This window comes from Drosophila suzukii, chromosome 3, assembly GCF_043229965.1.
Source record: "Drosophila suzukii chromosome 3, CBGP_Dsuzu_IsoJpt1.0, whole genome shotgun sequence".
NCBI classification, from domain to species: domain Eukaryota; kingdom Metazoa; phylum Arthropoda; class Insecta; order Diptera; family Drosophilidae; genus Drosophila; species Drosophila suzukii.
Window position 1 is genome coordinate 37,818,856 of NC_092082.1, and position 27,996 is coordinate 37,846,851.

Below are 27,996 nucleotides of genomic sequence, written 5' to 3' on the forward strand. Positions count from 1 at the left end.
GCGCTGACAGTCAAGGCTGCCGCCAGGAGGCTGTCTAGCGGTTCACTTCGCTTTACGCCTAGCGCAGACGAACGTTCCACCGGCTTCACCCTACTGCGTGACGTCCGCGACGCTCCTGCGCTCCCCAATGAGCTCCGCGCGGTGATGGTAATGTGGCTGCCGGAAATGTCTGCTGGCGTCGCTGTCGATGTCCTCTGCGCTGTCTTCTGACCAGTATCTCGTTGTTCTGGCGCTCGGGGAGCGGGACGGTCGCTGCTCGGGAACTTCGCCGATAATCGGAGGGCTCTCCAGGCTGCCGCCTCTTGAAACCGCAAATCGATCTACCGCTCGTCCGTCACGCCAGGTCCTGCTTGGTCGGGCAAGGTACGCTGGGTCGCAGACAACTTTCCTCCCCAAGCTGACGGCTCTTCGTCGTAGGACTCTTTTGCTTATCTCTGACAGACCCGCCAGGCGACTCGCCAGGGTGTGGTCGTGACAAAGTTAGAAAACAAACGCCTTGACTTAGCCGCGTGATGCCTTCCAGAACTCAGCCACCTGTGTCTCAATTCGGAGATTCCTGATGTCCTAATCCCGAACGTCTCGACGTGGCGATCTTGCTCCTTGTATGCTTCCCACGGCGCTGCTTCCGACGACTCGCTTGGTTGTAGCTCCCTCGTAGATTATTTGCTTGACTGACTGTTTATTTGGTACTTTAACTGATCTTGAAGATTTGACTGCTCGTGATCGACTGATCCAGCTGCCAGCGCTCTCGAAGTCTCCATTCTCTCTCGATCTCCATCCTTGGTCTCCAATCTCTCTCGCTCTCCTTCATTGGTCTCCAAACTCTCTCGCTCTCCTTCGTTGGTCTCCAAACTCTCTCGATCTCCACCCTTGGTCTCCAAACTCTCTCGTTCTTCTCGCCGCGCCGTTACTACGCGAATTCGCCGCGTATCTTGTAAGCGGCCGGCCATCTGCTGCTGCTTCTATTTGTGGGGAGTTATTCAACTCCTCACATAGCGAAAACACAGATTCATTATTTGTGGAAAATAGTGAAAAAAGCTTGGGAGTTCAAAATCCTGAGAGTGCCGACGAAGTAAATACCGTCAATAAAAATACAAATATCTTGGGAATTCAAAATCCTGAGAGTGCCGACGAAGTAAATACCGTCAATAAAAATACAAATATCTTGGGAATTCAAAATCCTGAGAGTGCCGACGAAGTAATTACCGTCAAAAATCAAATAAATAAAAATCGTTTGAAATATAAAAATTTCAAGCACGCCGTCGTTGAGTTATCCGACAAACAACAGATAAACAATATAGGTACTGATCAATTAGACGGACTAAAGGAAAAAATAGTTCTCTATATTGAAAAAGAGCATTCAAAGATAAATATGCAAATTCCTTTTAGAACAGACATAAAGGGGGAAATAAATCTTATTCACGACAGGCCAATATATGGGAAACAATATCCGTACGCTTTTTATGTCACCGACTTCGTGAACAGCGAAATCAGTAGAATGTTAGCAGAGGAAATTATAAGGCCTAGTCGAAGCCCTTATAATTCACCAGTTCTGGTAGTAAGGAGAAAATCAAGACGGAAGCCGTAAACTAAGACTCGTCATTGACTATAAAAAATTAAATGAAAATACCATACCTGACAGGTACCCAATGCAAGACCCATCAGTAATTCTATCTAATTTGGGAAAAGCAAGGATCAGGTTTGCATCAGAAATTAATGAAAGAATCTGATGTAGAAAAAACATCCTTTTCAATAAATAATGGAAAATACGAATTTTTAAGAATGCCATTCGGACTAACAAATGCACCAAGAATTTTTCAGAGAGCAATGGACGACATCCTAAGAGAACAAATAGGGAAAACATGTCATGTCTACATGGACGGCATTATAATATTTTCAAACTCGATTGAACAACATTATAAAGACTTAAACAAAACTATAAATATATTATTAAAGGCAAACATGAAAATCTCTTTAGAAAAATCAAAGTTTTTTAAACGCGAAACCAGTTTTCTAGGATACATCGTATCTTATAACGTCATCAAGACAGACCCAGAAAAAATTGACACCATTATTAAATATCCGCTTCCAAAAAATATTCGGGAACTAACAAGTTTCTTAGGCCTTCCGGGCTATTATAGAAAATTTGTTTTAAATTACGCTTCTATAGCCAAACCTCTAACAAAATATCTTGGAGGTCATAATGGCAAAATTTCAAAAAGAATGTCAACAAAAATGTTAATTCAGCTGGATGACCCAGCTATTAAAGCTTTTAACGAGCTGAAAGAAAATCTCATTGCTCAAGTAGAATTAGTTCAACCGGATTATAATAAAAAATTTACCCTGACCACCGACGCTTCGGACGTCGCAATTGGTGCAGTATTATCTCAAGAAGGTAAACCAATTACTTTTATTTCAAAAACCTTGACTAAAACGGAACAAGTTTATGCAACTAATAAGAAGGAACTTTTAGCCATAGTATGGGCTCTTCAAAATCTAAGAAACTACTTATAAGGAGTGATTGGAACTGAAGTCCAAACCGTTCATCAACCATTATCTTTCGCAATCTCAGATAAAAATCCTAATATTGAAATGAAACGCTGGTACTCCTTCATAGAAAGTTTCACTCCTAAAGTCATTTATAAGCCAGGTACAACTAATGTAGTTGCAGACGCCTTATCAAGAATTCAGATCAACAACTTAACTGACAGTAACGAATCGGTCTCAGATCAAAACACTCAGCATTCAGCAGAGAGTAGTTTTGAGAATGTTATACAAGAAACCCGTAAACCCTTAAACCAGTTTAAGCAACAATTGCTATTAGCAACGGGGAGGTATACAATACATGAGTCGATTAATATATTCGAAAATACCAGACATATAATAGAATTTGACACTCCCGAAAATTTGATATCAATCTTAAGAGAATATATTCCTCCTAATTTAACGGTAGGTATTCATTGTACTTTAGAGGACTTTTATAGAATTCAAAAACCACTTAAAGATAATTTTGTGAATAAATTTTTGTCTACAAAAATATTTGTCCAAGATGTAGAAACTCCTGAGGACAGAGCACTTATAATCGAAGAAACACATTGCAGAGCACACAGGGGACTTGACGAAAATTATAAACAAATCAGGAGATTGTATTATTGGCCAAACTTACTTACAAAATTAAAAGAATATATAAAAAATTTAAAAATTTGCAATGAAAACAAATATAACAGACACCCCACTAAAATTCCAATTGGAGAAGCCCCAATCCCGAGTAAAGAAGGCGAAAATTTACACATCGGCAAAGTCTTACTTTCATAACTTGTATTGACGCTTACTCAAAATTTTTAGTAGTAAAAGAAATCCAAAATAAATTAAATATCGAAAACAAAGTAATGGAACTTCTTCAACATTTTCCACAAGCCAAAGTAATAATGACCGATAATGAACCCAGCTTTACCTCGGCCCAATTTAAATCTTTTGCACAAAGGTGCGGTTTAACTTTACATTACGCAGACCGGAGGCACAGTACCTCAAACGGACAAGTTGAAAGGGCACATTCTACACTAACAGAATTAGCTCGATGCATTAAAGGAGAATTTAATCTAACCGACTATTCCGAAATAGTAATAAGAGCCGCTCAAGAATATAATCAGAGCATTCATTCTACAACGAACCAAAAACCTTTTGACGTACTCTATAATAAAATAGAGCACGATAACATTCCTCAAATTTTAAAAAATACACAAGAGAAAATGTTAGAAACACATAATGAAAACAGAAAAGAAAAAGTATATCATGTAGGACAGGTAATTTATGAAAAGAAACACGGGGAAAGAAATAAACTTAAAACTAGATATAAAAAACAAGTAGTTAAAGAAAATTTACCTAACAAAATAATAATCAACAATAGAAATAGAATTATTCACAAAGATAATATAAAATTCTAAAAATTTATATGTTACTTTTTTTTCCTTTTCCAGAAAATGTTTTATCAGGTGCTCATACTACACCTTATTTTATTAACAAAATCAGAAATAATAGACTATACAAGTCACGAGTATCTTTTATTCAAGGACAATAAAGACGTATTGACGTACGATTCATATGCAGAATTATTCCACGTAACTAACTTAAGTTTTTATAAAGAAATAATAAAATTGGAATCAGATAATATAAAAACGGATACTAATAAAAGGTCACAATGGGAAATTAAATATGACATAGAAGTAATCGAATTAATTTTATCACAATTAATATCAACTAGGTCAAAAAGGGGGATAAATGAGATAGGCACTGTGTGGAAATGGTTAGCTGGAACTCCGGATCATGATGATTTTATTAAAATACAGAATAAAATCGATGAATTAATTTAAAATAATAATAAGCAATTTATTATCAATTCCAAACTGTTTAAAGAAATAAAATCTCTTTCTGGTGATTTTAAAAATGTTTTTATTGATCAAGATTTACCACTGCGAAAACATCGCTTACGATTATTAACATTTGATCTGCAAAATTTAATTGACACAATCACACTAGCAAAAATTGACGTTTTTAATACCAAAATATTAAACATGAACAAAAACCAGTAATTATCGCTGACTTAATGGACGTCTCTGTTTTTAAAATCGCACTGCATAAAGAACTTGTAATAATTTATATAAAATACACAATAATAAAAAACAGATGCGAAATATATTACGCTAGAGCGATTTCCCAAATCGATGGGAAACTAGTATTAAGCAATCAAGTCGCAAAATGCGCAAATATGTTTTATGAAATGTCTAACTTTAAGAACGAACATTTTAATAATTATTGCACTTTAAATAATGAAAAAACTTGTTTTACTCGCTTATTAAATGGCGAGAAATCCACTTGTAAAAAAATAAGAGAAAAAAATAGACATCATACAAGATGGTGCCATTCTTATAAATGGTAACAATATTGTGAACAACTCTCATTTAAACGGTTCATTTTTGATAACATTTAATGGTACAACCGAAATTAATAATATTTCTTATACCAATTTAGAAAACAAAATTCTTAAACTACTTAACTACGAACCACTTCAAAAATTATGAAATATCCGATTACATATTATCAAATAACTCAGAACTTTCTTTAATAATAATACCAAAATATCACTTACCTTAATATTATTAATTTTAATCAATTTATATTTGATTCTTTTACTTATTATAAAATACAATATTGTCATATTATTTGTAACCAAAAAACAACGGCCAGAACCAGAAAAACCTATTAACCAAGAAATTTTTTTAACAGAATTAAGAGATCAATTAAATGAATTTCATATTGCATCGGGACGATCCATTTTAGAAGGGGGAGAGTTATCCAACCCGTGAAACGGTTCCACTTATGGAATTTATAAACAAATTTTTGAATTCAATCTCAGCTATGTTACCCTTGCCTTCAGCGACATTGCCTTTGTTTAAGATTCTGCCTTTGCCTTTGCCATTCACTTCGAGGGCCGCGCTTGACCGTCCTGCTAAGATAAATAAACCAATCGTAAAGTAAACACAAGCTGTCGTTCGAAGCCCAAACTTTTCCGTTCAAAGCCCACAGTATTGCGTTCTAAGTTCAGAACATATTGCGTTCCGATTTTCAATCAAATTGCATCGGTCAGCATAATTTCATTTCACAACGAGATGCGACAGTTTCAACACAAGCTTTTATTTTAAACAAAAATTAAAGTTCTGGAAGCTTAAGAAAAGGAAAGCTTCTGGCCGAGGTTCATTGGATAATTTTTTAGAATTAAGAGCGAGTCCTATTTTATCCTATTTTTAAAAAGTGTCTTGTATTAATTGAGTTTAAGAATAAAGGTTTATCACCCGAGTTTTAAAAATAAAAAAAATAAATTTTTTTAAATCATCTACTAACGACAAATTTAATTTGCATGTATAGATCTAATCCGTTGTATTTAGCGCTGCGGTCGACGACATTGCAGTCTATTCCGAAATAATAGCCGTAGCTGTGGTTGTTGTTGGTTTTGTTGCCGTAGCTGTAGCTCTTGCTGATACATTAAGTGCGGTTGCAGAAGTTTTACCGCTGCATGTTGTTGGTGCGCCAGGGGTCGAAACTGATAGTGAGGGGGCTTTGCACTGAGAACTCCACGCCGTCGAAGTGGGATAAAAATTAAGTACACCCAAAAAAAATCGCCCTTAATTCAAGAAATTCGCCGTTTAATCAAGAAACTCGCCTTTACTTAAAATAAATAATTTTCTTGAATTTATGGTTTGCCATTTCTGGAAATAATGAAAAACTTTTTTTAAATGTATGGTAAAAAACCTTAAAACTAAGGACATTTTCGTAAAATAAGAAAAAAGTAATTTATAACGTAACATTACCTTTTCTTACATTTGGTTGGTTTTGTATACCAATTTTTGATTTTACATGGATAAAACCGTTTCTTATTTTAATGACAATTATTACATGGGAATATAGTTTATAAATTCTTATATTTACCTGAATTTATTAAAGTTTTTTTTATATAAATACTTTTTATAAACATATAAATAACAAATGGAACAAGAAAGGAAGTTAACTTGGGCAAGCCGAAGTTTGAATACCCTTGCAGTTATAAGAAATATTCAATGTTAGTAACACTATGCTACATTTTAAGGATTGTTGCGAGCTTCAGTGATATTAAACAATTTCACGTACTCAGCCCACACACCACGTCAAGGTCACAATCCACGAGGGGGAAAATATTATCATTTATATATATATATATATATACAATTTAGAAAACTACGTTGATAGATAGAAATAAATAAATTAATAATACCATAAAAATACATATATACAATATGCTATATACAATTCATTTTTTTTTCTAACCTATTACAATTTTTACAATTTATATATTTAATTATATTACCTACTACAAGCTATACTTAAAAAAAATTCCATCGAGGTGGATATATGGTGTCTCATAAGTAATGGCAAGAGCTTGTGGAATTCGAGAATCTGAAAATATCCAATCAATTTGTGTTATTTGTTTTGTTGTGGGAGAATCATTGATTGAAAAGAGGTTATAGGTATTCAAATGTTCCTCCAGAATATCAGTCCCTGTGGATCTGCAAATATTAAAATCTCCTAATATTACTACTTTAGTATTATCCATTCTACGCACTTTTTCCACATCAGCTATAATTTCTTTTCGAAATCTTGCAATAGGAAATCTGGGACTCCTATAGACAATTATAAATTACGTGTCAAGATATTTAAATGCAATCGATTGATACGCTGCCCTTGTGTTTGTGGACTTATTCGTCTCAAACAGTAATAATACATTTTGTGAAATGTTTTGTTTAGCATAAATAAGTATTCTGTTCTTCCCAATACCATTCAAACGATTGCAATCTATTCTTCTTATAATGTCGAAATCCCTTAAAGTGTACTCTTCTTGTGGAAGAGTCCAGGTTTCAACAAAACATAAAAAACTGGCAGAACAAATAATGTTGTCGTTGGCATCATCTTCGCGATGAGCGTGAAGAGATTCCACGTTGTGGTAATATAAAGAGATATCCTCATTTTCACTGACCAAAAATTCATAATGCGTAGTCAAAGCCCTTTCCCCTCTTAAACGTTCAAGTTCTACTTGGACACTTGTAGCTCCAAATCTAGTTGGAGGGACAAAGTTTCCTAAAAGGAAAAGGCCTGATGCGCTAGTTGCTCTGCTGCAACATACGTACAACGAAGCTCGCTTAATGCCTCTTTTAAGATGTACTGCGACTTTGCTGTAGGTTGCTCCTTGGCTCTTATAGATGGTAATAGCCTCAGCAGGAACAACTGGAAATTGTTTTTTGATCAATAAAAGAATGTCCCGAATTTCCGCATTGGAATACTCGGTCTGTCTTATAAATTGGAGTCCAGTCTGGGTGATCATTTCCTCGAACTTTTGACCTAGCTATAGTACCGACAGTGGCTTCTGTAAACTTAATCCACAGTCCAGTAACTAATAATGAGCCGTTAACCATACAGTTGTCAGTAGGATGAAAATGTATGTTCTGGAGCACTTTTTATTGTATGTTTTGGATCAGAATTGTTATCGCTGGTGTGGGCGCTTATCGCGAGCGGAAGTTGTTGTTGTTGCTGCTGGGCGGGGGTGTTCTGGAGTGTACTGGAGTGTTCCGGAATGTTGTGGAACTCTCTGGGGGCCGCGCTCACTCCCCCTCCAACTCCCCCTCCCGCTTGTCCGCGGACTTTGCGACCGCGCTCACTCCCCCTCCCACTTCCCCTCCCTCTTGTCCACGGACTTTGCGACCGCGCTCACTTTCCCCTCCCGCTTCCCCTCCCGCTTGTCTTTCGACTTTGCGACCGCGCTCACTTTCCCCTCCCGCTTGTCCTCGGACTTGTCCTCGTACTCTCACTCTCGATAGCGTCAACTCGCACTTGTCCTCTCACTCTCGTTTGAAGGTTGTGTCTGTGTGTGTGTGTGTGTGTGTATATATTATTTTCTTTGGTTCGCAAAATATTCTACTATGCGAATATTAAAGTAGTACAAAAATTTTACAAACCATAGAAAACATTATACTTTTTTTTTATCTCACTTTATTTTCTCCACATTTTTGAAAGGCTTTAAATATATTTTTGACGTCATCGTGACGAAAGATCTATTAAACATATTAGATTTTTCCTAACAATAACCGTAAAACAATATACTTTTTTTTATCTCACTTCACTTTCTCCGCATTTTTGAAGGCTTTAAAAATATTTTTTTTGTTGTAATCATGAGTAAAACATCTATTAAATATACCAGATATTTTTTTCCATGATAGCATCAAACAATATACTCTTTTATCACACACTTCATTTTTTGTGTCTATACACTATTATTGAAGGCTTTAGAAATATATTTTTTTTGTTATCGCGGAAAGAGTTCTTCTATTAAATAAATAGCAAATCTATTTCCGCGACACAAAAAAAAACAAGGAAGAACGCTATAGTCGAGTACCTCGACTATCAGATACCCGTTACTCAAAGGGAAATTGAGATATGCAAGCAGCAAAGCGAAATTAAAATTCGCCACCTACCGGCGGTAGACAGATTTAAGCGTTATGGGCGTGAGAGTGGGCGTGGCAAATTTATTTTTGGATCAATCGATAGGTATTGACGACACCAATACATTTCAGTTAAAATTTTTTATCTAGCAGGCAAATTGTGGGCGTCACAGGTTTTCGCGGTTTGTGGGCGTTTAAGTGGGCGTGGAAAACTTTTTTTAAGTCAATCGATAGGTATTGATGAGAACAATACATTTGTGGCAACCTAATATGGCAGCAGCGCCAACAGAAGCTTGCCAGATGACTAGAAAGAATGGTGTGGCAACTCTCGGAGATTTATCGGCAAGAATCAGCGAGCGACACACGTGTCTTGATAATATTAATAAACTTTGTAGTTCTTAATCTGAATAAAACTTTAATGGCAAACATACTTCGCTATAGGTGTGACCCCGGAAAGTAAAATCATAGTAAAAGTTACTTATTCTACGAAATTGACACACACGTTCACAATTAAGAATTTGCGCACTGAATGAACAGACGCCCATACGATTTGCGAAAAATAAAAGGTAGGCGGCTAAATTTCGACGAAGAAAGCGATCGCTCCGATTTTCCATTCATCATGCCGGATTCAAATCCTGATTTAACTGCTCAAGTCCGAGATCTGCAGCAGCAACTCGAGGCACTTCGGACAAATGCACCTGGCAACCGGGATGAGACTACTCGCACACACACACGTGCGACTGTCCACTTGCCAAAATTCGCACATAGCAACCCTCAACTATGGTTTGCGCAAGTGGAGCGGTCATTTCGATTGCACCAGATTATCGAAGACACCGACAAGTTCGACCTTGTGACCCTTCACCTGGAGGAGGATGTAGTTCTGGCAGTGGAAGACTTAGTCATTCGACCACCCAACGAAAACAAGTACGTAGCAATTAAAAATCGCTTACTACAAAAATTTGCGGAATCTCCAGAGTCGAAACTGCGCCGACTTCTGCAGGGTGGAGGTACATCTGGTCTAAAACCATCTGAGATCCTGGCCAACATGCGACGACTAGCTCCGGACCCGGGCAGCGAGAACATCATTCTTACTCTTTTCCTGGCAGAGATGCCGGCGTCAATTCGCCCCACTCTTACAGTCTGGGAAGAGACGGACTTGGATAAGCTCGCTAAGATCGCAGACAAGATGCTCGAAGCGGTAAACCACAACGCCACTTTTGCGATCAGCACGAATAACTCGACTGCAGCGGCCCCACCTGTTTGCGCAACTTCCACCGAAGACCCCTGGAAAAAGATCAACGACAACTTGCGTTCGCTGTCACAGAAGTTTGACGTATTGCAAAAGGATGTCAAACGTCTCCAATTCCAAGGACGCTCACGCAGTTCATCGCGTGGCCACGTACAAACTGGAAATTCGAATCAACAGGCATCTGTGCCTCAAGAGAAGCTTTGCTTCTACCACGATCGATTTGGGGAAAACGCTCAAAAGTGCCGCCCTCCATGTTCCCGCTCCTCGTCGTTAAACTAAAGGAGCCGTCGCCCGACACGCTGGTCGGCGGCAGCACGAATATAACCAGCGAGCCTACAGTTCAGCTAGCTGTTCCACAGGAGCAGCGCCTACACGTCACCGATCGCACATCTCACATCCGCTTCCTCGTTGATTCTGGATCTGTAGTTTCCGTCATACCACGAACGCTGGTTAGACAAAAAACTACTCTGAGCGATTTGACACTGTACGCAGCGAACCAGACAGTCATTCATACTTATGGAAAATACGTCACTCAGCTGAACTTGGATCTTCGCCGAAACTTTACATGGCCGTTCATTATCGCTGACGTGCACACAGCTATTATTGGGGCTGACTTTTTAAGCAAATTCCAATTGCTCATTGATCTTAAAAACCAACGCTTGATCGACTCAGTTACTGGACTATCGACACCAGCATGTCTTGCACAAGCGAAACACATATCAGTTTCCACAGTGCAGTGTATGTCCAAATTTCAAAAACTCCTAAGTGAATTTGTCGACGTGACAAAGCCATCGATTAAAGCAGCTACGCAACACGACGTGCGTCACTACATTGAAACAAATGGAATACCTGTTGCTGATAGACCACGACGCCTCTCCGGTGAAAAACTTGTCACTGCCAAGAGAGAAATAAACTTCTTGATGGATCAAGGCATATGTCGCCCGTCAAAAAGTCCTTGGTCCAGCCCGTTACATATGGTTACCAAAAAAGACGGTGGCTGGCGGGCATGTGGAGATTATCGAAAACTAAATTCAATTACCATACCAGATCGCTACCCAATCGCCCATATACACGACTTCACGGAGCAACTGCAAGGAAAGAAGATTTTTTCAACCCTCGATTTGGTTAAAGCATACTACCAAATTCCCATGGCAGAAAACGATATCCAAAAAACAGCGGTGTGCACTCCTTTTGGACTCATTGAGTTTCAATACATGCCATTTGGGTTAAAAAACGCGACTCAAACATTTCAACGCTTTATGGACAACATCTTTCGCGGCATGGACTTTGTTTATTGCTACATTGACGACATACTTATAACGTCGCTTTCCATCGCTGAACACGAAGAACATCTTCGGGCTGTCTTGCAAGTACTTCAGAAACATGGCCTAAGCATCAATCTGACCAAATGCCAGTTTGCGCAATCTCAAGTAAACTTTCTCAGCTATACGATCAATGAATTTGGAATTAAACCACCCACCGAACGCATAGATGTCATTCTTAATTATGCACGTCCTGAAACCATAAGCCAACTTGGTCGTTTCTTGGGCGTTATAAATTACTATCGCAGATGTTTGGCTCGATCATCACACATACAAGCACCGCTCACTGAGTTGCTAAAGGATGTTAAAAAAAATGATCAACGTAAAATTGAATGGACATCGGAGCTCCATGCAGCTTTTGAAGCTTGCAAACAAAGCATAGCAGACGCAGCCCTCTTGTCTTTTCCCGCACCAAAATCTGAACTTCAGCTGGTTTGCGATGCTTCCGATTTCGCAATTGGAGCAGTTTTGGAGCAGCGTACACACGGAAATTGGCAACCTCTAGGATCTTTCTCAAAGAAGCTGAGCAACACTGAGAAAAATTACTCAGCCTACGACCGAGAACTGCTCGCTATCTTCGAATCCATTAAATATTTCAAACATCTTGTTGACGGGCGCATTTTTGTCATCAGAACGGATCACAAGCCGCTCGTGTACGCATTTCAGCAGCGACCAGAGAAAGCATCACCGAGACAGCTACGACATTTGGCTTACATCTCTCAATTCTGCACGACTATTATGCATGTGAAAGGATCCGAGAATGCAGTCGCAGACGCTTTTTCAAGATTATGCTCTATAACAATGCCGACTGGCATAAAATTATCGCAAATTGAAGAGGAGCAAGCGTCAGATCCTGAACTGGTACACCTTTTAAAAGGAACCACATCTTTAAAACTTCAAAGGGTTCGATTTGATGACAACATCTCACTCTACTGCGATGTTTCTACAGGAATCGTTCGTCCATATGTACCCAAATCTTTGCGCAATGCTGTGTTTTCGTTCGTTCACGGTTTGTCTCATCCCAGTGGTCGGTCAACAGTTCGTCAAGTGCGCCAAAAGTTTGTATGGCCCTCGATGAATAAAAATGTCCTCGAATGGTGCAGAGTTTGTCTACCTTGTCAGCGCTCTAAGATCCACAAACACAACCACCTCTTACCAGAAAAGATCGAAGTGCCAAATGGTAGATTTGACCACGTTCACCTTGACATTGTAGTTATGCCATTACAACAAAACTATCGGTACTGTCTGACGATGATTGATAGATTTACGCGATGGCCAGAAGCTGTACCTCTCTCAAATATTACTGCTGAGACAATAGCTACGGCGTTCTGGACTCACTGGATATCTCGATTTGGTTCTCCAAAAACGATAACTACGGACCAAGGAACACAATTTGAGTCAGCAGTTTTCAAACATCTTGCTAATCTGGTTGGAAGTAAACACATACACACGACGGCCTACCATCCTCAGTCAAACGGACTCATAGAGAGGTGGCACAGATCCTTTAAGTCATCTTTGATGTGCAACAGAGGTACTCCGTGGCCGGAGTTACTGCCAACAGTTTTGCTTGGACTTCGTACCTGTTACAAGGAGGACATCAAATCTTCAGCCTCAGAAATGGTATACGGAACACCTATTCGACTGCCAAATGAGTTTTTTACCGACTTGGACGACACGGTTGACCCCACCTCTTTTTTGAGTATCTTTCGAGAGCACATGCAAGCAGAAGATGTTCGTATTGAAAGGGATCGATAAATGTACGCATGTATTTCTCCACACTGACGCCGTAAAACAGCCTCTGGAAGCCCCTTACACTGGTCCTCATGAGATTGTCAGACGCGAAAACGATCGTGTTTTCACTATCGGACTCAATGGCCATGTATCAGTTGATCGCCTCAAACCAGCATTTTTAGTAAAGGACGACTGCCAGTTGGATTCAGAAGAAGTTACCCCTAGACTGACCAGGACTTATGAGAGAAAACATGGAGTTAAATTTTCAAACCAGGACTCGTGACGCGTTCACTGGAGGGGGAGTACTGTGGCAACCTAATATGGCAGCAGCGCCAACAGAAGCTTGCCAGATGACTAGAAAGAATGGTGTGGCAACTCTCGGAGATTTATCGGCAAGAATCAGCGAGCGACACACGTGTCTTGATAATATTAATAAACTTTGTAGTTCTTAATCTGAATAAAACTTTAATGGCAAACATACTTCGCTTTACATTTCAGTTAAAATTTTCTATCTAGCATCAAAACTGTAGGAGTTACAGTTTTGGGCGGTTTGTGGGCGTTAGAGTGGGCGTGGCAGTCTACTGAAACAAACTTGCGCTGCGTAAGAAGCTCAGGAATCTGTACGCCAAATCTCAATAGCCTAGCTCTCATAGTTTCCGAGATCTCAGCGTTCATCCGGACAGACAGACGGACAGACGGACATGGCTAGATCGACTCGGCTAGTGATCCTGATCAAGAATATATATACTTTATGGGGTCGGAATCGCTTCCTTCTGCCTGTTACATACTTTCCGACGAATCTAGTATACCCTTTTACTCTACGAGTAACGGTTATAAATACTCTTTTATCACACACTTCACTTTTTTTTTTTCTGCACACTGTTGTTGAAGGATTTAGAAATATACTTTTTTTTTCTGTCGTGGAAAGAGTTATTGTATTAAATAAATAGCAAATCTATTTCCGCGACACAAAAAAAAAATACTCTTTTATTAGACTCTTCACTTTTTTTTTCTACACACTATTGTTGAAGGCTTTAGAAATATACTTTATTTTGCTGTCGCCGAAAAATCTTTTTTTGCGACAAAAAGAAAATACTCTTTATCTCACGTCACTTTCTCCGCATTTTTGATGGCTTTTAAAAATATATTTCCTTCTGATCGCGTAAAAAGATCTATTAAATATAGCAGGTCTTCTTCCTCGACACAGAAAAAAAATATATTCTTCAACTCACGTCACACACACACACACACACGATATTTGAAGGTATTAGATATTGTTTCTCTCCAACGCTCTAGTGCCATACTATGTGAATATTAATATAGACCATAGATTGTTGCACAGAAACAATAATTTTTTTTGTTTTGTTTTATTTTTTTTTTTAGCAGTGTATAGTTCTCACATAAATGAGAACGTTGTATATTAAGAGATTCTATTTTGAGGAGTAAATAATATTTTTTTTATTGATATATATAAATATTATATATATATATATATATAAATTATATATATATATGTGTATATATTATTACCGTCTATCAAGTCTCTCTCCCAAATCCTGATACCGTTGCATTAATATATAAACTCCTACTTTAAATCGTTTTCTAATGTTGCGTGATATCATCATATCGGTCTCTGATATATGTCCTCCTACTGTCATTAATTTCCTCATGTTTCTTAAGGTTTTTAGTTCAAAGTCAGGTAGAATATCTTCATATTCAATACAAAATATTCTATTTCTTTTTTTAATTCATCAACATCATCTGTATTGACACAGGTTTCTACCTCGTAACTGCTCATTTCTTTTTTTAATCTGTAACTCGCACCGTGAATGTCGTCATCATCTTCAATAATAATTTTAGGATTTTTTGTCAAGTTTTCGCGCAAAAAGCGATAGCGTTGCCTTAGGTTAAAGGCTCCCCACATAAATTGCCCCCTGATGGGACGTAAGGCTCTGTAGTCTCCTGGCGTCAGTACTGTTCCTACTGTCAAAATTTTTTTTATGGTGCTTAAGGTCCTTAGGTCGCTGCTAGATATAACATCATCGTAGTCCCTACGAAATTCTTCAATTTCGTCCTTTAATTCTTGAATTTCTTTATCGTCAACAGCAACAACGTCTTCAATGTTGTTAGATGCTCGTTTAGCAAGAGAGTTAACAGTGGTGGATCTAAGCATCTTATTGGGTCGCGGATCTTCCTTTTCAGCAGCAGCAGCAGCAGCACCAGCAGCAGTACTATCTTCAGTATCAGCACCTTCACCATCAATGTTAGATTTAGAAACTTGCATTTTGGGGTCCTTTATTTATTTTTTTTGATTAGAAAATAAAACTAAAAAAAGAGATGAAGAATAAATTGTAATTTTACATTCTTTTTTTATGTTTTTTTTTCATTGTCTAGGCGCAGCAGGTATGGTTATGGTGGAGACCTACGTTATCATCCTCAATGGTGTCCTCAGGAACTTGAGTTAAGATTGGGAAGACATCGCTGTCTTCTTCTTCTTCTACACACGCATTTACAACTGCCGCATCGAAGCATTTTCGGTAGAGGTTTGCTGATCCAACCAGATGAACCGGATGCTTCTTCTGCTCCTACTACTACTTTCTTGAATTTGATCGCTTGGGTTTTGGTTTGGGACTCCATGTTTTCTGCTTGCTTAGTTTTGGTTCTAAGTGTGGATGTTGGTGGTGGTGGTGGTGGATTATATTGTTCACGTACTTAAGCAATGTAAGTCAATTATGAACTGCCTTTGAATTTGGCTGCCGAGCGCTATTTATTGAGAATTTTTTCTGATTGATTGTATGCGGATGTTATATTAGTTCTCACAATCACTTGCAATACAAAGTATGTGTTTTTTTGTTTGTTTGATATGCCTTTGAACACCGGATGTGTTCAATGCAAAAGAAAATAATGTATTTTGTTCTTCTACCCCCACGCGAAATTTTTTGTACTTGAGTAGGTGGCTTGCTGAATTTTTTTTTTTAAGTTGTGTGTGATAACGAAGAAAAAAAATGTGATTTAAATTTATACCAGCTGTGTGTGTGCGATAACAGTATGCTTTGAGAAAAAAATGTGATTTAAATTCCCAAGTGCGCAATAAGTGTGTGCACACACAATCACTTGCAATACAAAGTATGTGTTTTTCTTTTTTTCTTTTTTATTTGTTTGATATGACTTTTTGAACACCGGATGTGTGATAAGTGCATTCAAAATGCAAAAACAAATTATTAATTTTTCTTTATTTCTTCTACCCCCACGCTCAATTTGTTTTTATTTGAATTTTTTTGAATTGCTTGTAATAACGAAGAAAAAAATGTGTTTTTTAAATTTATACCAGCTGTGTGTGTGTGGGGGTGTGCGCCTGATAACAGCATAAATAAAATTGACTTTTTTAGATGTGTTATATAAAAATTTTCGGACCCCTCCCCCTCCCGCTCTCCAACTCGCTCGCCCTCTCGCTCTCCCTCTCGCTCTCCCTCCCGCTCTCCCTCCCGCTCTCCCTCCCGCTCTCCCTCCCGCTCTCCCTCCCGCTCTCCCTCCCGCTCTCCCTCCCGCTCTCAACAATGTTAAATACGATTTTTTCAATTTCACAACAATATGAAATATTAATATTTTAATTTATTTCCATTTTTAATTTTTTTTTAAGCATTGTGAGGACAGTAAATATTATTAAGTTCGTGATTATAATTATTATTATTTCGAACTGCTGCTGCTGCTGTATCGTCAATCATCGCAGCATTGATGCAGTCTATATAACAAGAAAAGACTATTTGAAATATTACAATTGCAAGATAGATTAACAAAAGCAATAGTAAAAATATAATAGTAATGTTAACATGATAGACATATTTTGGTATAAGTGGTGTTTTTGAAACGCCGTCGTCGTCTGCTTCATCATAGGGTGTTGCTTCTGCTGGTTCTTTGGTGCTGGTTGTTGTTGCTGTTGTTGCTGCTTCTGTTGTTGTTGTTGCTGCTGTGTTGTTGTTGTCGGGGGTTGTGTTGTTGTTGTTGTTTGATTTCAAGTGGTTCCAGCGACTGCGCATACTAACAGTAATATGAGTACGTGAAAATGCATTTTCTTTTTGTGTGTGTGTGTGTTTGTTCGAAACGCTAGAGAGAGTGAGACTCGAGAATATTTTCCAACAAACTAAATCCACTGAATCATACAGTCAATTTTATAGCTGAATCTATACTATATATCGCATTCTATCTTGCATTAATTTGTGTGCACACACACACACCACACAACACAGGAAGCCTCCCACTTATTATTCGGATATTCTACATGATAAAGATGATGTCGACCTAAAATATATAAAACAAATAAAATAATTGTGCGCATATATAGTAGATATATATATATATATTTATTAGTAGTATACTTACAAAATTTGATAGGAAGTCATAATTTGTAATGCGTTATGTTCATCAACCAATTTTTTGAATGTACTTGGAATTTTGTTCTTTTTCAAAATCTACTACATCATCAGCAGCATAAGTTGTATTCAACTCTTTATTTGTTTCCATTTGATTAAAGGTAATATTCAAATTTTTAATATGCTCTAATCGCATATGTATACTTTGGAGAGTTTCTTTATCCTCGGGCGACAGAATGTGTAGATATTTTTGAATGAAATCAATAATTTTTTTTGTAAACGTCAATTTTATATTTTTTTTTTAGTTTTTTGTGTTGTTCTTATTATTGAATATTTATATGCAAAACCTGTTGATAATCATTGATGTTATACGTTCCGATGTGTCTCACTAACTGAAGGCTGGTGGGGTTGGGTTCATTATTATCTTCCTCATCGTTGATAAAGTCTCGTTCAAACAAATAATTTTTCTCTACCAGGTTGGAATTGCTTACAGCATTATAGTGGTGGCAATAAATTCGTAATGTTTTATTTTTGAAATCGCTATGATAACTGCATCGAATATTGACAATACTTCTCAAGTATCTTAATTTGAAATATCTGCAAACCACAGTGGGCGCATCAATTATTCCACCAATATCCTCTTCTTTTCTAATTAACTCTCGGCAGAAATTTTCAACTGCCTCATCGATCGTGGGAAAAGAATGAGGCATTCGCTCGTATAGTACCAAATCTCGTTTAAATCTATTATCATGTTTATTTTTGCTTTTCTCTCGAATCACTTCCACAAATGCGGTATTAAGTTCAAAAATTAAATTTACTTTGATAGTCAATGTTTCGTTTACAACGAGAACAAATCTAAAGTATTTAATTTCCGTTTGATAGGGAATTTTTTTGATATCATGTTCGCTTTTTTCTTGCGCTATTCCGACGGCGACGACGACCCCAAAGTACAAAAATAATAATATCAAAACCATAATTATTTTCATTTTTTTGTATATTATTAATTTTTATTATGCGATTATATACTTTCCCTGTGCGCGAATGCTTAGCGACTAGTTTTTACAGAATTGTGATTAAAGTAAAAATGCATGTATGTCTATTATAGTATATAGGTATAAAGATTATACATTTTTTTTGTCGTCTCCTCTGGCTCTGGCTCTAGCTCTGGCTCTGGCTCTGGCTCTGGCTCTGGCTCTGGCTCTGGCTCTGGCTCTGGCTCTGGCTCTGGCTCTGGCTCTGGCTCTGGCTCTGGCTCTGGCTCTGGCTCTGGCTCTGGCTCTGGCTCTGGCTCTGGCTCTGGCTCTGGCTCTGGCTCTGGCTCTGGCTCTGGCTCTGGCTCTGGCTCTGGCTCTGGCTCTGGCTCTGGCTCTGGCTCTGGCTCTGGCTCTGGCTCTGGCTCTGGCTCTGGCTCTGGCTCTGGCTCTGGCTCTGGCTCTGGCTCTGGCTCTGGCTCTGGCTCTGGCTCTGGCTCTGGCTCTGGCTCTGGCTCTGGCTCTGGCTCTGGCTCTGGCTCTGGCTCTGGCTCTGGCTCTGGCTCTGGCTCTGGCTCTGGCTCTGGCTCTGGCTCTGGCTCTGGCTCTGGCTCTGGCTCTGGCTCTGGCTCTGGCTCTGGCTCTGGCTCTGGCTCTGGCTCTGGCTCTGGCTCTGGCTCTGGCTCTGGCTCTGGCTCTGGCTCTGGCTCTGGCTCTGGCTCTGGCTCTGGCTCTGGCTCTGGCTCTGGCTCTGGCTCTGGCTCTGGCTCTGGCTCTGGCTCTGGCTCTGGCTCTGGCTCTGGCTCTGGCTCTGGCTCTGGCTCTGGCTCTGGCTCTGGCTCTGGCTCTGGCTCTGGCTCTGGCTCTGGCTCTGGCTCTGGCTCTGGCTCTGGCTCTGGCTCTGGCTCTGGCTCTGGCTCTGGCTCTGGCTCTGGCTCTGGCTCTGGCTCTCTCTCTCGCTCTACTGATTATCGGGTATTAGCTGCATCTGTTTTGGGCTGATAGCTTAGCAACAGTAGTTTTAAATGCAAGAGTAAAGTATGTATATATATATATATATATATATATAAGTATAAAAAAGATTAAAAATGTTTTTTTTTTTTGTCTGCTCTCTCTCTCTCTCGGGCTCCGGCTCTCCACTGATTATCGATTATTGGCTACGTCTGTTGCCTCGCGACCAATAGCGCGTGCCCCCCTCTCTCAAGTGATTGTCATCGTCCCAGTTTGCACACAGTTGTTGATGTCTTCGTTGAGGATAATATTCTTCTGGGTGTTGGGGTTTTTTTCGACAAATGATTGTTCTATCTCACCGTTTGCCAATAAACGTTCAATTATGGTTGTCTCAATATATTGCTTACATTTTATATTTAGAGTTTTCTTCTCATAATTGCTTTTATACAAACAACGAATTGATATAGCCGACTCTTTATATTGGAGATTAAAGTGCTTATAGAATGGTACTGTTGCATTCAGAATTCCTCCTATATTTTTCTCCTTTTCTATTAGGCTTGCTTGAAACAATACGATTACTTCATCCACCGTAACTTTAATATTATCCTCGACATTGTCCTCATCTTTAGCTGTTGTAGTTGTTGTTGGTGGTGGTGGTGGTGGTGGTGGTGGTGTTGGTGGTGATGTTGACGAAACAGTTATCAATTCCACCCACTCACTGGGTTTTATTGTTGCGGTTGGTGGTGGTGGTGGTAGTGCTGTTGCTGCTGACGTTGATGCTTGTCTCATAAATTCGAATGAGAGGTTTACTTTTAACAACTCGTTGTTCGATAATGTTATATTAAATTCCACACTTTTTGTATTTGTATTGATATTATTGGTGATATTCAGAAAGAAGCAAATTCAAGATTCGGAATAGGATTACAGTTTCCTCCCGAATTATAACCGAATAGTAAAATAATTGCAATGATTATTATTCGCAACATTATTATTTATTTTTTTTCCCCGTTTTCATTGTAGCTTCTAGCCTGCAGTTCGACTTGCTACTAATGCTTGCTTGCATTCTCGCAGAGAACGAAATAGAAAAAATATTCGCAAATATATATATTTAAAATATTTTTCTAACCTCGTTTGATAGCGGTGTATATTCGAATAATTTATCATGAATTATGAGACAGTATGCAGATGTTTTTGGAGGGATATTACTTTGTGTTTTAATCTCAATTCGTATATTAATCGGTCCGCTTTTTACTGCTTCATTTTGATGCGTTACATCTAAGACAATAATGGGAGCCTTATTTTTATAAGTCTCTAGCGATAATAGCCGTTGTGACTCACAGCCGTAGTAACTTTTTTGAAAATTGATATACATATCTTATAATAGTGCATATCTATTATAAGTAAAATTTTGATTTAATCCATCATAGGGATATACTTCAGAATTTAGATATACTTTCACATCGACTAAATCGCAGTGAACATACTTCTTATTGTTATTAAATGCGATAATAACATAGCGAGGGCGTTCAGTTTCAGCAGCTAATTTAACACTACAAATAAATGCAGATATATCCCAACTCCTGAAGGGAATCAATAATGGTGTTTGTTTGTTTATCACATTAAACATGTACAATTTATAAGCATCAGACAATTGTACATGAGGCATTTTCCAAACAATGCTCGAAATCGTCATTTTCAATTGACTCATTGTTTAAGCTTCAGCAGTGCCCTTATAAACATCATCGTTATCTTTTCCTCTTAATAGAACTAGCTCGTGTTTCCCATTGAGCAGTATTTTATTGTAGTCTTCAGCAAATCCAAGTAACAGGTTCAACGGCACTGTTCACGCCAAAAGGGCGTTTAATTTCAGGAGGCAGTGTCGAGCGGCAGTTTTATCCCGATTTCTATATCTCGCGCGCTCGCACTGCCGTCCGCTCTCCCTCTCCATCTCTCCCCTAAGTCTCCGCTCTGCTCTGGAGCGCTTAAGTTAAGTTAGGCTTAAGCAGTTCTTGTTTCAAAGTGATACAATAAACATCTACGCCCGTCGCGTTAAAACCCAAAAGTACCCGCGTATTTTTATGCGTACCACTCGATCTTGGGGCTTCAATTATTTCATCGATCAAGCCGCACCGCCCCAACAATTTGGTCCAGTTCGAGCCGGATTTCAAAATCTTTGGACTTTCCTCTCCTGGAGTTTCCTTTGATTTTGTCCCAGCAGGCTTGAAACACTCCAGATAAGTTCCGCTTACTATAATTGCCGGTCATACAGCCAGTTTTTCGAACCCTATTTCGACTAACTTTCTGTATGATATATTGTCTAAATCCAAAAGAGATTAATCCGACGCAACGGCATTTAATATATGTATTTCAATTCCGTTACTTGTGCCCGACAATATTCCAGTTTCCTTTGCCCACAATTGTACACTTGAAACAATTCCAGAAGATATTTCAGTGCTACTATTCAACAAAAATGTTTCTCAAATATATTTTCAATTCCAATTGTGTGTAAAATATAACTCAGCCACAGTAAAAAATTCCCGATCATACAGATTGTACTTAAGATTTGCACTCTTTATTTTTTACTGTGTTCCAGCTGCATGTGTATATTTACAAAAACAATCTAATACAGTCCACTCTAACTACTCTTTCTAATACAGTCCACTCCAACTACTTTTCTCGACCTACAAATACGGCTAAACTATTTCTAAAATTAAAAACAAAGTGACAATATCCACAAATTTAGTCCAGCAAATCGTTTGCAATTTAGTTGTGCAGGTGACAAACAAACGCACCGACATACAAACATAAGCGAAGTCTTTCCAAATCCCGCAACGTTATTCTGCTATTCGCACCCCACATATATACATACGTACAGTGTACATACATACGTATATCGATATTTTCGCCAGTGCACAGTGGGTCAAGAGCTCACAAAAAGTGTTCCTTTCAAACAAACAATATTAAAGTCCTTAATTCCTTACATAAGTCCGACCATCCGATATATTAAATATTTATTGCCTATCCGACAGTGTGACCGTATATATTTACAATCTTAATTGGTTCCTAAATTCCAATTTGATTCCAATCCGTTTCCTTACATCAGAATTAAAATTCTAAATTATTTAACGTCATGGCAACATCAGTAAAATCCGCTTTAACCCGATTTATGGCCACAGCTGACTGTCTGATCCACTTTGAGGCCACTGTGAACGCTCCAGGTGCTCCTACACCAACGTTATCCGCCTGTAACATCCGACGCGATCACCTCAATTCCTTGTGGCAATCGGTAAAGGCAGCATACGACATATGCTCCGACTGCATTATAGCTGCAGGCGAGAGCGCCGCAGACACAAAATCCATACTAAAGTCCAAGTATTACCAAACGTACTCCACTTACGAAATATTTGCCGCGCAGCTGATGGAACAAATCCAAAAGGGCTCCTCCCAAATACCTCAAGCTCCAGTAACTCCGTCCCAAAATTTAACGTCTTATGGCTGTCGGCTCCCTCCTATCGACACAGAGGTTTTCTCTGGCGATTATCTTCGCTGGCCGACTTTCCGGGACCTTTTCACGGCAATATACATAGACAATCCGAGTCTAACGCCCGTTGAAAAATTATTCCACTTAAATTCAAAAACAAGTGGCGAAGCTCATTCCATAGTTTCAAGATCCCCACTCACCAATAATGGCTTTCGCTCAGCCTGGAATAACCTAACTGAGCGTTTCGAAAATAAGCGATTGCAGGTGAACAGTCACCTGAAAACACTTTTCAATGTGCAATCCATAGCACAGGAGTCGGGAGCAGCCTTAAAGGAACTTCAACGCACTTTTCAAGGTTGCTTAACTTCCTTAAAATTTTCCGGTGTTAATATTGAGAATTGGGACCCTATCCTGGTTTATATGTGCTCGACAAAACTACCAAAGCTCACTCTCTTATTATGGGAGCAATCCATCCAAAATAAAGCCGAAATTCCTACGTGGCTTGAGCTTGATTCATATTTGACGGAGCGCCATCTAACTCTTGAGGCCGTCGATAGCTTCCGATCTGCCAATTTCCACCACGTCCAGTCCAAAGACACAAATCGAGAGGCAGAATTTCCAAAAATAAATTCCTTCAACACAAGGTTAGTTCCGATAACCAAAGGCTGCGATCTGTGTTCGAAGAAGAACCACCCCGTGCGTATATGTCCACGCTTCCTACAGATGACGGTAGAAGATCGCTTAGCCTATATCCAAAGGAAGCAGTTGTGCTCCAATTGCTTTGCAAATAGCCATCAATTCCGGGATTGCACAAGCGCTCACAACTGTCTCACTTGCCAAGATCGGCATCACACATTGCTGCATCGAAACAGCGGTCCTACTCCTACGACGATTCCATCCGACCCTCCAAGGCCAGTATCCGCCTCAGTTCCACACATCATTTCGTCCTATTCAACGCAAGTTTCCGTACAAAAAGTCCCTCCTAAGAATACTCCATCCGAATATTGGGTTCCATACCCCACCTTGGATGGCAGACGTACTCGAGGTATTAAATCCTACCAATGCCGAGTCTGCCAAAAGATCCATCCTCTACGGAAGTGCCACCACTTTCTACGGCTAAGCCCCCAGAATCGGCTTCAGGAAGTACATATCCAGAAGTACTGCTCCAATTGCTTGGCTCACAATCATTCCAAGGACTCCTGCCGCAGTGGTCATCACTGCCACAAGTGTGGAAAGGCCCATCACACTCTCCTACATACGGACGACCGATCTACACTTCCAACATATTCCTGAGGTTCTTGCTACGGGTGTCCTCGCAAGGGGGGGGAGAATGTTCACGCCAAAAGGGCGTTTAATTTCAGGAGGCAGTGTCGAGCGGCAGTTTTATCCAGATTTCTATATCTCGCGCGCTCGCACTGCCGTCCGCTCTCCCTCTCCATCTCTCCCCTAAGTCTCCGCTCTGCTCTGGAGCGCTTAAGTTAAGTTAGGCTTAAGCAGTTCTTGTTTCAAAGTGATACAATAAACATCTACGCCCGTCGCGTTAAAACCCAAAAGTACCCGCGTATTTTTATGCGTACCACTCGATCTTGGGGCTTCAATTATTTCATCGATCAAGCCGCACCGCCCCAACAGGCACTCAAAAATTAAAGCTTCCTCTTTCAAGTTTTAAATTGTCTGCGATGGACCATCCAGAATTTTCGAGCAAGTGATCTTGATTTTGTTTAATTGATAAATAATTTTTTAAGTCGCTTGTTACACCCAAATGTCGTGTTCGATCAATTTCAATACCATTCAATTCATATCGTATTTCACTAAATAGATACGCCATACAATTATTCAATAGAGCTATTGTGGTTTCGATTTTATCATCAACTTTTGTCCTTGAATGTGAAGAAAACTTTCGCTTGGCAACACATACAAGTCTTGATTTTGTATGGCAATTTGAATTTCGTCATTGTTCTCATACGACCGCAAGTAGGGTGAATAACTATGATAATCTTTCATTATTATTGAATTATCAATAGTCGGTTACTCGAGCACGTTAATTATATGAGACATTTTTTATTTTTTTTTTAATTTGAATCCTAAACTCAATAAAAATTTTTTATTGCACTCCGTTAACGGGATTTGTTGTTGTTGTTGTCGTCGTCGCCGTCGTCGTCGTTGTTGTTGTTGTTGTTGTTGTTGCTGTCGAGTAGCTTATCTGTTCTACGTTGGTAAAGCGACTGAGGGGGAATTAAGTGATAATGCCTTTTTATAGACGTTGTTGTTGTTGGTTTTAAATGCAATCTTATTGTAATTCTTTCACCGCGAAAATTAATCAGATTACCGTCTTGATCACAGATTTTTAAAGTTATCGAATGTATTTCTTTTGTGTTTACTGGTAGATATATAACATTTTGAGGTACCTCAGTTATTTTATATATGTTCCATTTATAATATTGCATTATACAGAAATGCTATTAATTTTTGTGATATCAATTGCCTTATCAGAAGTATGTAATATATTAGGACTTAATGTATTCGAAGTGAATCTCAATAAAGAGCCGATTGACTTTTCCTTATTGAAATATATTTCATCAGTTGCAGAGAAAATTTCCGATTGCAAAGTGTTATAGTTTGGAACTAGATAAAATTTGGGACTTCCGTCGGGCCCATTCTTTGTTAACTTTGTATATTTTCGCTTCAATAGGTCATTAATATCGCTGATTTCATAGGAACCTACAGGGATCTTTATCGTATGTTTGCCAATATGAAATAAATTATTGCCTACGTCAACGTTTGGAATTGAATTATAAGTGTCCAGACTGATTAACGCACACTGATAGTTCTGATCAAGTTCAATTGGAGGAAAATAATCTCCAACAAGTACTGACGTATTGCCTGTTAGTGTTGAATGAAATGTTTATAGGCTTTACACATACACATTTATAGTATGCTGTGTGTGTTTACAAATCAATCCAGGAATTATGCTCTGATGAGAATCCTAACCATTTAACGAATGTTTTACCATTTCGACGTCTAATAACCTTCTCCACTAGATATGTATCGGGAAATTTAGTTTTCATCAACTCATATTCGTAAAATCCTCCCTTAATATCATTTCCTTGATAATCTTTCAATATATACGTAATGGGATTGGTATTTTGTATCCGTTTGATTTGGAATATCACAGTTGTCCAGTTTGGAGTATAACCTTTTTCAAACAGATGTTTATATTTACTTAGTCGCACACAACCGTCAACTTTGAATTTTGGTTTATGAGTGATTTTCAGATGATTGTACACGGTTTGGAGGAGTAATTCTTCATTTAGAAAACTTACATCGTTTGGCGCCATCAGAATTGTTTTATGGTATGTGTTATTATATTTAGCAATCAATGCCTTATAGATATTATTCCATTTGTAGCTACCTTGATAGCCGAACTCTTTCCACATCATACTTTTGATGGTTTATGATTTAATTTCTTCAGATTTTGAAATGTCTTATTGAAAAATTCTTTGCCATCATCTGTTTGTAAGTTTTTCGGTTTTCTTTGTGCGTCATCGAAAATGCTTTTCATACTTTTTGTGACGCTGTCTCCTGTTTTGTTTTTAATAGCAACAGCCCATGTTTGCTTCAAAAAAGTGTCAATAACAGTTAGGAGATAACGATATCCCTTATTATATAATTGATAGGGTATCATTTCAACTAAATCGGCTTGCCATAAATCATCTATCCCCTTCATTATCACACGTCGTCTGATAAAATTTTTTCGTCCTTGTCTATGCAACTCTTCGGTGATTTGCCTTTTATCTGCATTTAAGTTGCTGTTGTTGTTGTTGTCACTCATTTTGTTTTATTTTATTTTCAATATATTTAACAATAATGGGGAACTGTACTTTAATTCTTTTCACCTCATCCGTAGGTAGCTGTGTAGAGAGTAATTTAAAGAGAACGTCCTCAAGTCGTTTAATATTTTCTTATAATCGCTCTATATACTTAGTATAAATAACTTGTGAGTAGTCCGCTAAGGATAATTTTATAAAATTCGCACTTTCAGTGACATCTGATTGAAGGTTTGCTTCTAATGTAATTATTTTGCTTTTTATAATATTTATGCTCTGTCTCAAGCTGTTTAAATCAATATCCGTTTTCTCTTGTCGATTTAAGATATATTTTTTTAGACTTGAACCACTTCCTCCTCCTCCTCCTCCTCCTCCTCCTCCTCCGGACGATGAGGAATTAGAGCTTTCACCGAATTTATTAATCTGATTCATTTTATTATATTTGCCTCTCTAAGCTCTTCTATAATGGATATAATTTCGTTTTTGTGATTGGTATTTCCAGCACTCTCGGATGCTAATAGTAAGCGCAATCTCTCAATTAATTCATTCGGATCATCCCAGTACTTGTATCCCCTATCCTCCTTGGAGTAAGATTTTGTTGTTGTTGCTGCTGCTGTTTGTGTTGTAAGCAAGAAACCTTTACCAATAAGTTGTGTTTTCGGTTTGAACAGATTTTTTATAATATGCTAATATTTAAAGGATTTGGACCCCTTAACTTGAGAACTATTCTGGTATTTTCGTTTGTGTGCGTTTGTTCTCAACAGAATATCTCGATAATTTTTCAAGTCCAGATTTGAATAATGCGCGGGCTTCGTGTGAAATAACAATTGAAATAGACCAGGAGTCAATTTTCATTTTTCCTTGTCAATAATAATTGTATTATTATTATATTTAAATTTACTATTAGCAAAATACCATTCACCATTTTCTTTTATATTCAGACCATACAGCATGTCCAATTGTTTTTGACTTTTTAAAAGCTAAATATTACGCAAAAACGGTGATTTCATCGAAACTTTTCTCTTGATTGCAATTTGTTTTTCCTTTTTGATCATATTGTTGTTGTTTTGT

At 38.4% G+C, this 27,996-nt stretch overlaps 1 protein-coding gene across 1 annotated transcript; it reads left to right on the forward strand.

Annotated features, from left to right (window-relative positions):
* The first annotated feature begins 9,642 nt into the window (after positions 1-9,642).
* On the forward strand, positions 9,643-15,790 carry LOC139352767 (uncharacterized). The gene is made up of 4 exons (XM_070995398.1): positions 9,643-10,378; positions 10,450-10,721; positions 15,528-15,588; positions 15,720-15,790. The coding sequence occupies exons 1-4, from the start codon at positions 9,643-9,645 to the stop codon at positions 15,788-15,790; spliced, it is 1,140 nt and encodes a 379-aa protein (XP_070851499.1).
* The last annotated feature ends 12,206 nt before the right edge of the window (positions 15,791-27,996 follow it).